Raw genomic sequence first — 13,839 nt, 5'->3', positions numbered from 1 at the left:
GCTAAAGTGGCGGGAAAACCTGATTTTTATTATGTCATATTTCTTAAATAACAGCATTTTGATCAAAATGAAAATGACCAATTTAGGTCGCATATATAGCTCTACAATTTATAGCTATATATAAAGTAAAATTAAGATATTCATTTTAAGGGGCCAATTGAGACACTTACCAAATATCGCTCTTTATGCTTTTCTTGCCCAATTGTTTTTGAGAAGATTTCTAAGTGATACCGCCAGATTGTCAGAAATTCTTCATTATCTCCCTTGACAAAATGCGTTGAACCTTTTCTGTCCAAGGATGTTTTGTGGCAAGTTGGTTTAAATTGGCACATGATTTGAGAAGAAGACGAAAATATGAAACGTTTACAGACAGTCGGACAGACAGACAGACAGACGCCAGACACTGTTTGATTGATTATATACTGTTTATTGTCCCTCTCCAGAATATTTCACTGATATATTAGACGTCACCATTGCCGGTGAAGGGCTGCAAATTTAGGCCTATGTTCGGCACTTACGGCCTTTGAGTAGGGAGGGATCTTTTTCGTGCCACAACTGCTGTGACACAGGACCTCAGTTTATACGGTCTCATCCGAAGGACCGCCCCATTAAGTCGCCTTTTACGACAAGCAAGGGAGTACTTAGGTACTGAGAACCTTTTCTAACCTGGAACCCCGCTGGATTGACACTATTTGATCAGAAAAGCTCAATTGATCCTTCGGCTCAGGCGAGCTATTACATGTAAACCGAAATCTCACCTAGTGTTCCTGTTCTCGGTCCATTCAGGTAAAGTCTGTAATTGTCTGTCTCGTTGGTTATGGAGAACTCCTCGTACTGTTGGTATAGAGTGATTCCATTGGTCAGAGTTATGGATACGTACAGAGACGGCTTGTGTTTGGTTAACAGATGAATGATGTCATTTCCTTAAAAAAAATAATAGGAATATTGTTTAGTAGAACTTATAGAGGAACAATACATAATTGATTTATAAAAAGACAGCTATAAACATGTACAATTTATATGTTTAAAAAAGGGAAAAAAATATCCGACATATCAAATTATATGTCTCTACTGAATTTCTTATATACTCAAAATAAGGATACAAATCTCTTTAAAAATAAACCAGAATGTATATACCCAACCAATAAGATAAATTAACTGAACCAAATCCCTGCTTGTACTCATTCCAAGTTCTGTTGAAATCGGTTAATCCGTCAACACGTTTCTGTATAACCTATTGGATTATTGAAGAACCCTTATTGATGTTATTTTAAAAAATAGTTATAAAACAATGCACTAATTGATTGAATATTTATTAAACTGACCGTCCATCCTCCACCCTTGGTGGTCATATCACACTGGACATTGACTGACCATTGGTTGTTACGGGGATAAATAATATAAACATTGGACAAAGTATGACCATCAGCGAGCAATGTTTTACAATTCAGTGGACGTTTACTCCCTAAAATTATAAAAGAAACGGGGTTAAAAAACAGTCTTGAAATATAAATATTTATACATAGGAAAATGTATCTTAGCCACTCTTTTCTACGAAAGCCCAGAAGGCTCATTCGAGATTCGAAATACGAGATTCGAAATTCGAGATTCGAGATTCGAAATACGAGATTCAAGGTCCAAAATAACCAATCAAAAGGAGGTTTGAGATTCAATTACTCCCCTTTATTATTTTTTTACTATTAAGATTTTAATACCGAGGGGGCATTTGAATAAATTACAACGCAAGAAAAAGTGTTATATATTATCAAAACGAATTTTAAAGAATTTATGGATTTTTGTCTGCAAGATATGCTTAATTAATTTATAATAGCTTCTTAAATGTTATAAGAGATTTATATAAAGAATATAATTACATATTTCGTGTTATCTACTTTGGTTACAGGGTTGTTGACATAACAGTAAACTTAGTTAAACAGTGCATGCATCCCCCTTTTTTCTAAAAATATTTTTTTTTACTAATGAAAATGTTCATAGAAAGGTCGGTTGTCAAGCGCCACCCCCCCCACCCCCAAACACGTTTTGGTACAGTGGTGCAGTATAGTCAAAGAAGTCTAAGTAGTAGTGTATTAAAAGAAATTAGGTACTAAAGGAAGTTCGACCCCACCCCGCCCTATTTCACGTCCCGAAATAGGATTTTCGGGTTTGGACAAATTTTTTTCGTCAGTTTTTATTTTCAGGTTTGAAATAATATTTTGTCTGGCTCCCCATCCTCCCCGCACCCCACTTTCAGAATTGATGCTTCGTCTCTGTAATATTTAGTAATAGTTACGGGTTTCAAGGTGGATAGTGTTTGTGACATGGTATTAGAAAGTGGCCAGTGACCAAGTTTATGAAACCAATAGACAGCCCCTTAAATACGGATGGCTGAAACATCCAAGCTTAAAGATAATGACCCACTGGGAATAATAAATTAAATTAAAAAATCATTGTTAATCCCCCTATCCCCCCAACCTCGAAAAATAGGAGTTATCATGGTAATTGGAAGTTATTTTTGAATGGACATAAGCCTAAAGTTACTGCTTTCTATAGTATAGTATATCGGAAAATTATTACGGGAAAGACTAAGTGGGAGGGGGGGGGGGCAAATATGTGGTTATCAACATCCATTGTCAATCTTGCGATGCATGGATACAATAAATATTTATTCGATAGTTATTTAAAAGGAAACCGCTTGGGTCTCGCAAGATACATACCCAATCATTACACAAGTTAAAACATCTTCAAGATCATCGAGTTCTTGATCTTTATTTTCATGTAGATTTAAAATGTAAAATTTTCTAACTTCTTCCAAGATCTCTTGTTATTAGTTTACATATTTACCATCATTATTAATCAAGTTGTTGATATTCTTATTAACGTTATTTCGTTTTTCTAGGGCACAAAAATATTTTGTAGGCTTCATATAGAGGAAATACAGAAAAATTTAGTTTTCAATTACTTATCTTGGTCTAAGGCTTTGATTACTTGAATTATTTAAAATTATAGATACAATACAGATTGGAAAAGCAAATAGTTGATGAGTCTAGCTTAGCTGTAGAACTGTGACGTTATTGTTTTATATTTTAGTCTCTGACCATAGTGTTATTGTAGAAAACTCAAATATACTAGTAAAACCATACTGCTCATTTCATTGGGGGGGGGGGGGGGGGCACACCAAAATATTTTCAGTTTTCAACCACCAAAAATTTCTTGACAACCAAAAACAAAGCAAAAAAAGTCATCAAATGTTTTTATTGAGGGGGAACAAAGTTGAGGGGGCACAAGCATATAGTTTTTATGATTTCTATAGTATTTTATATATCGGCAGAATCATCGGGGGGGGGGGGGGCACAATGTAAAAAATGTACCCTCATTAGTATTTCATATAAATAATAATTTTCTCCCTCATCAATGTTCTTATTAAAAAAAATGTCGACCGAAGAATTCCGCAATTCAACGATAAGACTATATAATATTCTCTATACGTATCTATTGTTTTGTTTTATGAGGAAAAATAAGAATTTATACATATTTTCCAAAATGTAACCTAAAATTCCTTTTTATTTCGTTTTAATACATACATGTATACCTTTTTTTCTTGCATTATCATTTATGCAAATAACCCATTTGATATGAATATATTCAACGATTTCTTGATAGTTAAACATAACAAAGGGGAGTATTGAAAGTTGAACCTGCCTTTTGATTGGTTAATTTGGATCTTGAATCTCGAAACTCGAATTTTGAATCTCGAATTTCGAATCTCGTATTTCAAATCTTGAATCTCGAATGAGCCTTCTGGACCCATTTGATATGAATATATTCAAAGATTTCTTGATAGTTAAACATAACAAAGGGGAGTAATGAAAGTTGAACCTGCCTTTTGATTGGTTAATTTGGAATTTGAATCTCGAGACTCGAATTTTGAATCTCGAATTTCGAATCTCGTATTTCGAATCTCGAATCTCGAATGAGCCTTCTGGGCTTTCGTACTTTTCAATCTCCTGAGTCCCAATCAGGCCTTTTGCGTCTATTTGTATAAGGTCAAGTCATATTATAAAATATTTAAAAGATTATGATTAATAATTGGACATCCTAAATTTATTTCACTTTTAAATCTCTAGAGAATAACTTTCAAAAAAATCTCTGTTTTTTAGTAAAATTATTCACTACTGTCAATTTTCTGTAGTCCTTCTGCGTAGGAGCAGCTCAAAGTCTGTAACTTTTCTTTTTCTTTCTCTCACCATATATAATTTTTATCATACGTTTCATTTCATATAGTAGCTGCAATAAATTATTTAAAGCAGAGTTCATTATGTGCCAGTTTTACTGTGATGAAAATGAAATACCTTCAGATTCCTGACTAAAGTACCTCCATCCTACTTGAACTTCTGTTAAGTTACCAATATGACATCCCGAGTAAACTCGACATTTATTAGCCTGCAAGTTGACGCCAAAATACGTACACTCTGGGCCACACATGGCTGCACACATAGTTACTGAATATGCGTCATACTCTGCCAAAACATTTTCTCGAATAAAAGCGTCGTCCATATTTAGTTGAGCAATATACCGTTCAGACACTGATTCGGCAAAACTAATTGAAACAACAAACACGGCCCTCAACAATCGCCTATGATTGTATTTATACATCATTGTTATTTCTCCTCTTTTAAAGTGGTGATAAGCGATTCAAATTTTACGCTATTTAAGTTATTTTATAAACGAATTCTTTACCAGTCCCTAATCCGATTGGATACATATGTTAAAAGTAATCGAAAAGAAGGTGGGTCTAATCAATTAAACGACTTCAAATCACCTGAGTGGTTGTGTTTGATTAAACATGTTTTTCATACTTAACATTGAATTTACAGTCTAAAAACACCTGATATTCAAATAGCGGCACATGTTTTTTGAAATATTGACTAAAATACTTGTATGGTACAAACGTCTTGCAATGAATCAAGAAAACCAACTAAAGTATTTATTTTTGGTAGGGAAACCATAATATCTTTGAATTTCATAGTCTTTTGCACTAGTTGATATCAATACGCAAGTTTCGAGATTACATGTATCTCCCTTGATGCGCTCTTTAGTTGCGGAGGGGAGTTTTGTTACCGCGTAAACAGACTTTCGGGACAGTTATTTATATATTGGATACATTGCATCATCGATATACTGGTCTATCGATATCAGATCTACATGATTGTCAGGATGCAATCTACATCTTGAGAATAACCAATCAATGTTTAGGTGACATTTTTAAAGCAAAAAATCGTAACAAAAGGAAATGTCAGTGGATGTGAGACTTTTCAGACGATGGGAGAGATATGGACTCCTAATAAAAACAAAAATCCTATCAGTTATTCCTTAAATAGAAAGCTGAATACTCTTAGATTTTTTTTTACAATTTGAATGATGCTTAGAATTAGACGAAACATGCGTTCCTTGGAAAATTCTAAAGGAAATTACAGACGAAAAAAATTAACTTATTACTCATATGTGGAGAAGACTTAATGGTCATTTATCTATATATTTTCGTGTATTTTAAAGTCTGATGAATTTTATAAGTCTGATAACTGTTAAAAAAATTTCCCTGCCTTCTTAAAAAATATAAGTTTGAGCATTTACATATAGGACACATATAAGACACATTTAAGATATTCAAATAAATGACTATATGTTACGTTCAAATTACTATTCCCAATGGAATAATAATGAGTTTGAGTGAAAGTTCTAACCTTTTCAAATCACTTTTGGACTCATTTACTGGATTTTCAAGATCATTTAGTGCAAATAATGAGCTTCAAAATGAATCTGTGAAACTTGATTCAGATGCGCCAGATTTCCTTCAAGTTAAGGAAAATCAGAGGAGTGTAACAATAACATTTAATGGAGACAAGTACCCAATCATCTTGGATCTTCTACAGAGCGAGCTTGTGCTTTTTAAAAACCGCGAGAAAAGAAGACATGGGTCTATATATAAATCTCAAGATGATTCTGTCACAGCTACCATTTATGAGAAAACAAATACCCTTCACATCCAAGGAGATTCATATTTCTCGTGGTGCCAGAGATTTCTCAAGGATTTGAAGACCTCTGATGAAAATTTGGAGACAAGATGTAAGACCATAGAGGAAACATCACCCCAGTGCACATCTACTCCTAAAAGTAAGGCCCCACAAACTGATGAAGACCCCAAATTGAATTGCCATCAGTGCATTGACAGTGCAAAAATCATTAAGGAACTTTCAGATACGGTCCAACTTCTGTCAAAAGAAGTCAGTGATTTAAAAAAACAATTAAATGCTTCAAGGACGGTCACACCTCTTATTACAAAAGGAACCCAAACAGTTCCAAACAGGACAAAAGAAAAAGAAACATCAACAGAAGGAATTAAAATTCCTGGGCCTGGTGTATCCAGGCATAGTCAGTGCGAAATTAAAGTCCCCTCAACCAGTAGCAGTACAATGACAGACTCCAGGGAGGCTCCAGACATCAAGACTGCTCCTGTTTTGTCAAATCCCGCAGATTTCACGAGGGGAAAAAAGCAACCCGGAAAAAAACCAGAGGAAAAATCTGTACTCATCATTGGGAGCTCGATTTTACAAAGGATTCGCACCAGAGGATTACATTCAACAGTACAGGTCAGCACAAACAGGGGAGCAACCATCTCAGATATAAGGACAAAACTTTCAAGAATGGATGTATCATCATATCAAAGTATTATTGTTTTAGCTGGAGGAAATGATGCATCAAGACGGCGGGATGCAGAGGGGATGGAACACGATTTTGCGGAAATAATCGCAGACCTTCAACATCGGAATCCCAGTGTACGTGTGTATATTTCAGAAGTGTTATCAAGGCGTGATACGAATGTCAGTGATGTTAATGAAATAATTAATGATGTGTGTGAAATGTATGGTGTCACTGTGATTCCTACTTCAAAGTTCTTTGGAAGTGGACATCTTAAACAGGGATACTACTGGAAAGACGGAATCCACCTGTCAGACAGAGGTACCGCAGCTCTGCTCAAAATCTACGAAGGTTATGTGAATATACTGAAAAGCGGAAACGGGCGAGGAGACTTCAGAAAAATTACACCATCACTTTGCAACGATTCCTTCCATTCAACTTTCTGCTATTTCTGTGGGGAAAGTGGCCACATATCGCGATACTGCAGGCATGGGAGAAAGCTGGACTGTTGGAACTGTGGAGAGCTAGGTCACAAAACCAAGCTCTGCCCGCATAGCCACTAGGAAACGGGCAATGGAAGTATAGCCGTCACCAATTCCCGAGGGATAATTAATAACAATAATGTATATTCTCTTTTTAATAATTTATGCTCCGAATGTAATCAGGTTAATTGTTTATGTCGTGATAATGAGTTTTCATGTTCATTTTTTCAAAATTCTAGAATTAAGTCAAACACTTTATCTAATTCGCATAAATTCATTAAGACAGAGAAAAATATTAATAGGCCTAATTTTGCTGCCAAGAAGGTTTCACAAAAATCAGACGAATCAACTGTATTTACACCAAAAAATGATAGTGTAACAAGTAAAAGTAATTTTGGTTTGATGAAAAAGGGATTAAAATTTGGAAACCTTAACATTTGCCAAAAATTGAAGAAATTAAAATTCTGCTTCAAAACAAACAAGATCTTAATATCTTAGGACTTTGTGAAACCTTTTTGAATGATAACATTAGTGATTCTGAGTTGAATATTGATGGCTTTGAAATGGAAAGGAAGGATCGCATTCTGAGGGCAGGTGGTGGAATTGTAGTATATATCTCCGATAATATACGATACAAGCGTAGAACTGATTTTGAAATTGGTGATATTGAAACAATCTGGCTAGAATTAAATTCAAAGAATTCTAAACCAGTTTATTATTGTTCAGCGTATCGTCCACCATCTGCTCCCTCCTGCTGGGCGGAGGACCTGGCTAGAGAAATTAACTGTGCCTCCTGCTGTGACGATGCAGAAATTATCTTAACAGGTGACTTTAATGTAGACTTATTCAAAGAACCCCCACAAAGTTGGACATATGCTCTAGAGGAGTTTAGTTTTTCACAATTAATTACAGCATCAACCAGAGTAACTAATACCTCAAGTACCCTAATAGATCACTTCTACACCAATAAACCAGATAACATGTGTGAAGTAAATGTACCTTTTATAGCCATCTCTGACCACTACCCAATATGTGCCACTAGAAAAACAAAATGCATGCAACAAAAAGGAAAACACGTAGAAATAGAGTACAGAGACTTCAAAAAGTTCGATGAAAATAAATTCCTTCACGACTTAAAAGATGTAGACTTTAACAATCTCCTCCAGATGCATGACCCTAATGAAATACTAACTGAATTCTATGATTTATTTAATAGTATACTTGACCAGCATGCAAAGGTTAAAACAAAACGCGTAAAGAGCGAAATCCGCCCTAAATGGATGACACAAGAAATAAACAATGCTAGACATTTACGGGACTCTTACCATAAAGAAGGAGATATGGAGAACTATAGAATTTATCGAAACAAAGTTAGTCTTCTTATAGACAAATCAAAATCGTCTTACTATAAAACAGCTATTGAACAAAGTTCAAATCCCAAAGAAATGTGGAACTATCTTAATCAATTAACATGTAATTCAAAGAACATAACACCATCTCATGTGTTTTCTAATGGGGAAATTGTTGATAATTTACAGGATATTGCAAATACTTTTAATAACCACTTTACGGATATCTCTAATAAGCTTCTGATGAAATTGCCTAAACATGATTATGATCCTAATATATTATGTAATTTTGTAAGGTCTAAGCTTGATGAAGAAACCATCTTTAGTATTCATCAAATTGAGGAAAGTGAAGTTTTTAACATGCTAAATTCTCTAAATATCAATAAATCAGCTGGCATTGACTTTATTGGCCCGCGTCTTCTAAAAGTCGCATCCAAATATATATGTAAACCTATAACTCATCTTATTAATGCTAGCATAGTAAGTGGTATTTTCCCGACAAATTTAAAACAAGCCAAAGTAACACCTATATTTAAGAAAGGTGACAAAGCTGACCCAAATAATTATCGTCCCATTTCTATTTTACCAACTATATCTAAACTGATAGAAAAACATGTAGCTAAGCTAATACAAAACTTCACAAATGAATTTGATCTACTAACACAATCCCAGTCGGGATTTAGGGAACTCCATTCTTGTCAAACTTCACTTACAAAACTAACAGAAAGTTGGCTTAATGCAATGGATCGTGGTGAACTAATCGGCATTACATTTATAGATTTTAGTAAAGCTTTTGATTTGGTGAATCACGATATTCTTCTAGAGAAATTAAATCATTACAAATTTGACCAAACAGCTATAAAATGGTTTAAGTCATATCTTTACGACAGGACCCAGTGTGTTAAATTTGGAACATGTGTCTCCAATATTCAACCTGTCACAGCAGGAGTGCCACAAGGGTCAATTCTGGGCCCTCTTTTATTTTTATTGTACATAAATGACCTTCCATTACATGTAAACAATTCAAATATTGATATGTTTGCTGATGATGTTACTCTGTATTCAAATAATCATAATGCACGATGTTTAGAAAATACGCTAAATGCAGATCTTTGTGAGATTGAAAAATGGTGTGCTCAAAATCAAATGGTTTTAAATGTAGATAAAACAAAATGTATGTTAATGGGAACACAGCAAAGAAAATCAAAATTAGATAATCCAAATTTACAACTTTATGCCTCAGACAAAACAATTGAAATTGTTGAAACTGGAAAAATTCTTGGTGTACATATTGATGATAAGTTACAGTATGCAAATCATATTGACTCAGTTTGTAAAACGGTTAATTATAAGTTATTTACGCTTCGTAGGATTAAGAAATTTCTCCCTCTTCATACCAGGAAACTTTATTACAACGCTTATATTTTACCATCTATTAACTATTGTTTGACTGTTTGGGGTAATGCCCCCAAGCAGGACATGGACAGACTATTTAAATTACAGAAAAAGGCAGCAAGGATTATCCTTGATGCAAGTCCTGATTCTTCTTCTAAACCACTGTTTGAGAAACTTGGGTGGTTAACAGTTTATGAACTAGTTGATCTATACAAATACATATTATTATACAAAATTTTCAGTGGAATGATTCCCGAATATCTTCGTAATTTATTTGAATTTCAGTCTTCAACTTCTTATAACCTGCGATCCGAAACTAATTATGATCTTAGATTACCAAAATTTCGTACAAACTTATTCAAGACCTCTTTTCAGTATTCAGGTGTACATCTGTGGAATAAACTTCCCCAACACATTAGATTCTCTCATTCTCTACGAACATTCAAGCGTAATGTAGAAAATTACATTATCAGCTGTCGTACAATCATTTGAGCATAATAAGAGTTCAATATCGTATATTATACTGTTGTTGTTAAGATGTGTCTGTATTTAAACACACTATTCATAATTCAGTGATTGTAATTCTCAAACCTATATAACATGTACTTAATTGTATGTGATTAAGATGAATTGTATCTTGATGAAGTGTATATATTTTGTATTTGATATATGTACATATATATAGAGGGCCCTGGGGAAGAATAGTGCATGCACTAACCAGGTTACCTTCTTTAAATAAAGTTTTATTATTATTATCATTATTATTGCTTTAGTTTATAATTGTGAAATGTTGACTGTTTACAAGAGCTAGTGTATTTGGTAATTAAAATTAATTCAAATAGACTCCACTTAAATTAAGTGCAGAATGGTGAAAACTTATACATTTTTCAACCTTCCTCCTGATCCTTATTTTTAAGTTTAAGGCAGAGGAACATTTCGTGTGAGAAAAACATTTTTTACAGTTACTGTTCTCCATATTTTTATTACTTCCCTTTAGCTTTATTCAAATGTGAAATGAGTTCATTCTTTTAAAAGGGCGTGGAAAAAATATAAACTAAACTTATACTTTATTAATCGAAATTTAATGTTTATCCTTGCACACGAATCTTCATTCATATAGTAGTCAGATTTCAAGTATGGATGAATGAGGATTGCGCTAAGAACCCAACATTTTTGTGAAAGATGAAATAGATTTAGACGACATCAATAATAAAATAACCAATGAACAGAAAACTCCGTCTTTATTTGAGTAATTATGATAAAGCTCCAATCTATTAATAAATTTACAAGAGAAATAAATGACACTTCATCAGTGTATAAGTGGATCACGTGATACACATACATTTCTTTGTTATATACACATGATTCCACTTGCTATGTATAGGAGGTCTGTTTTTACTGCACCTCTATCTTGTATTATTTTATGGACTTCAGATCTGGAATACTGTTCGTTATCTCCATATACCGTATTTTAAAAAGCCTTTTTTTATCTGAATGAAAACAATTTTTTTTCATTCTTTTAAGTACATTTTGTGACAACCCGGTTATTGACAATGACAAATGTGAATAATTTACAGTTTTTCGAACAGAAACCTTTTTTCATAGTATAAAATACACATAATTTAGGAATAATGTTCCGATATTTCAAATAGTTTTTGTACAAATTCTTTTGTCGCTGAGAAGATAAGCTGAATTAAATAAATTGTTAACATTGTCCTGGTGAGGTGAAATGATGATCAACAAAATAGCAGGTAAGTGTTTAATTATCCATGTAAAATCAATTACATGTGCGTATAGGGGAAAATGGTTAAATAATTATTGTGTAAGACACAGCACTAATGTTCTAGGAAATGGACCAAATTGTACTTCATTAACCATATTTTGCAATAATAATGAAGTGAAAATGAAGTTAACAAACATTATTTAACCTAAAACGTCAATTAAGGTAGTTCTACACTCGGCGCTAAGTGGGCTCGATCTTAAAAAAGCTGCTTTTAAAAGTTAGATATACATCCCAGCAACGGATAGACACAAGAAAAATTATATGTCAACATGTTCACTTTTCAGCTATTGCCTATCGAGTACCTGTCCCAAAATGTAAAATACTGAAATTTACCTATCCTACACTTTGTTGTATTTAAATGAATTTAAGTCTAAATATTCAACTTTAATACACAAGATAGAGTAAAAATTTGTTAGTAAACCATATATAATCATTGCTTTGCATGAATTATTATAAGTATTTGCACTTTGCTAGGCTAACGTGTCAAAAATGAAATATGAGAAAATGTGCTTCACATGTCAATCTCGGTCATTTATAGAAAAAAAAATATGGACTCAAACTTCAAAAATCTGCATTCTTTTTTACTAATTACATTTAAGAAAAAGAATAAGCTAAAAAAAATTAGATGTTCACGCATCACATTTTATGGTATGAGCTCTACACTAAAGGGACCCCGATAATTTCATTCATCCAAAAGTAATATATTGCCACATTTTCCTTTAATTCTGTTAAAGTTTGAGTGTATACTTGTATTAAAAAGGTTTAACAAATTTAAAACAATGATAATACACACCCAATGCCTATTGTCCCAAAATTTATCTTATAATACTCTAAAACATTAAAACACCACATGCCCATAAATTGGAGACATTGAAAATGGACGTGATTGACTGATTCTCACAAACTGGATGCTTTTGTTACAGAAAGTAAGTATGCAGCGAGTGAATCAACTTTTTTCATATAATAATTATTATTTTAGACTAAAGATAATTTTGCATTGTGATTGTTGGGTAAGCCGGTTTAAGGGGGGGGGGGGGGGTATGCGTCTTATGAAATAACTATTATTCAAGGTGAATTTATAATTTGTGATGGATAAAATTAATTTAATTTGTCTAGGTCAAATCGAATTAATTACTTTTCTTGCGAATTATCACTATAATTCTTAAACTTGGCCACCGACAATAGTCGCCACGACTTTCATGTTCTCTGTCAACCGAAAGTTGTTCCAAGTCTTCTCTTTTAATTAATTTATCCTTAAAGTGTGGAATCACTCAATGTGTGTACGTTTGTTGACACGAGCAACTTTGAGCAAAATCGTTACCGGATAATTAAAACGCTGAGTAAAAGTCAAACCAGTATAGTTCAAAAATCACATCTCGGAAAAAATAAGTGTGGTTCCAGTTTTACTATTCGTAAATGACGTAGTGCTAGTATAGACCTACTTTAAGAAAAAAAAATTCAGAAGAATTCGACTATGCCTAAGGTTGTCCGATCCTCAGGTTTATAAAATTAGCAGTTAAGTAATCAAAAATACTCGTGGCCCGCACGTGGCGCAGTGGAAAGTGCGTCTGCTCTAGAGTCGCGAAGTAAGGAGTTGTTCCTTACTTCGCGGGTTCGAATCCCACTGTTGAGACCGGTCCTTCAAATGAGACCGTATAAACCGAGGTCCCGTGTCGCAGTCAGTGCTGGTACGAAAAAGATCCCTCCCTGCTCAGTGGCCCTGATCGAGTGCCGAGTATAGCACAAAATTTGCAGCTTTCCACCGACAAGTGGTGGCGTCTCCATATGAGTGAAAACTTCTCGAGAGGGACATTAAACAACAAACAAACAAAACAAAAAAAACTTTGTATGAAAAAAAAATACGGACTGTCATACAAGAATACTTGCATATGATTAAAATATAGTTGCTAGAATTATGGCTATTTACAGTTACAATGTATTTTCATATATAAGGTAAACTTGAATTAAAACATGTTTAACTTAGAGATGTTGCAAACTTTTGGTATAAATGATCAGACATATGAAATTAAAATAAATTTTTAGATATATAATTTATTGAGTTTCTTATTAAACTGACAAAAACCCTTTGTTTTAATGATCAAAACAAAACTAAGTTTTTTTTCCCCATTATCTT

At 33.6% G+C, this 13,839-nt stretch overlaps 2 protein-coding genes across 2 annotated transcripts; one reads left to right on the top strand and one right to left on the bottom strand.

The window, feature by feature from the left end:
- Window positions 1-735: 735 nt before the first annotated feature.
- Window positions 736-4,554, bottom strand: LOC134277459 (fibroleukin-like). Its single transcript, XM_062759794.1, has 4 exons — window positions 4,350-4,554; window positions 1,326-1,465; window positions 1,138-1,234; window positions 736-923 (listed from the first exon to the last, which is right to left on the bottom strand). The coding sequence occupies exons 1-4, from the start codon at window positions 4,552-4,554 to the stop codon at window positions 736-738; spliced, it is 630 nt and encodes a 209-aa protein (XP_062615778.1).
- Window positions 4,555-7,741: 3,187 nt separating this feature from the next.
- Window positions 7,742-10,104, top strand: LOC134277458 (uncharacterized; the record flags this gene model as incomplete). Its single annotated transcript, XM_062759793.1, has 2 exons — window positions 7,742-9,486; window positions 9,898-10,104. Coding segments are annotated over exons 1-2 (1,952 nt in total), but the record flags the coding sequence as incomplete, so codon positions are not given.
- Window positions 10,105-13,839: the final 3,735 nt, after the last annotated feature.

This window comes from Saccostrea cucullata, unplaced genomic scaffold (assembly GCF_032062105.1).
Source record: "Saccostrea cucullata isolate Sc308-1 unplaced genomic scaffold, CSIRO_AGI_Scuc_v1 ctg6724, whole genome shotgun sequence".
In the NCBI taxonomy this organism is placed as follows: Eukaryota; Metazoa; Mollusca; class Bivalvia; order Ostreida; family Ostreidae; genus Saccostrea; species Saccostrea cuccullata.
The sequence above is the reverse complement of the archived record's forward strand: the minus strand, read 5'-3'. Positions and strand labels throughout refer to the sequence as shown.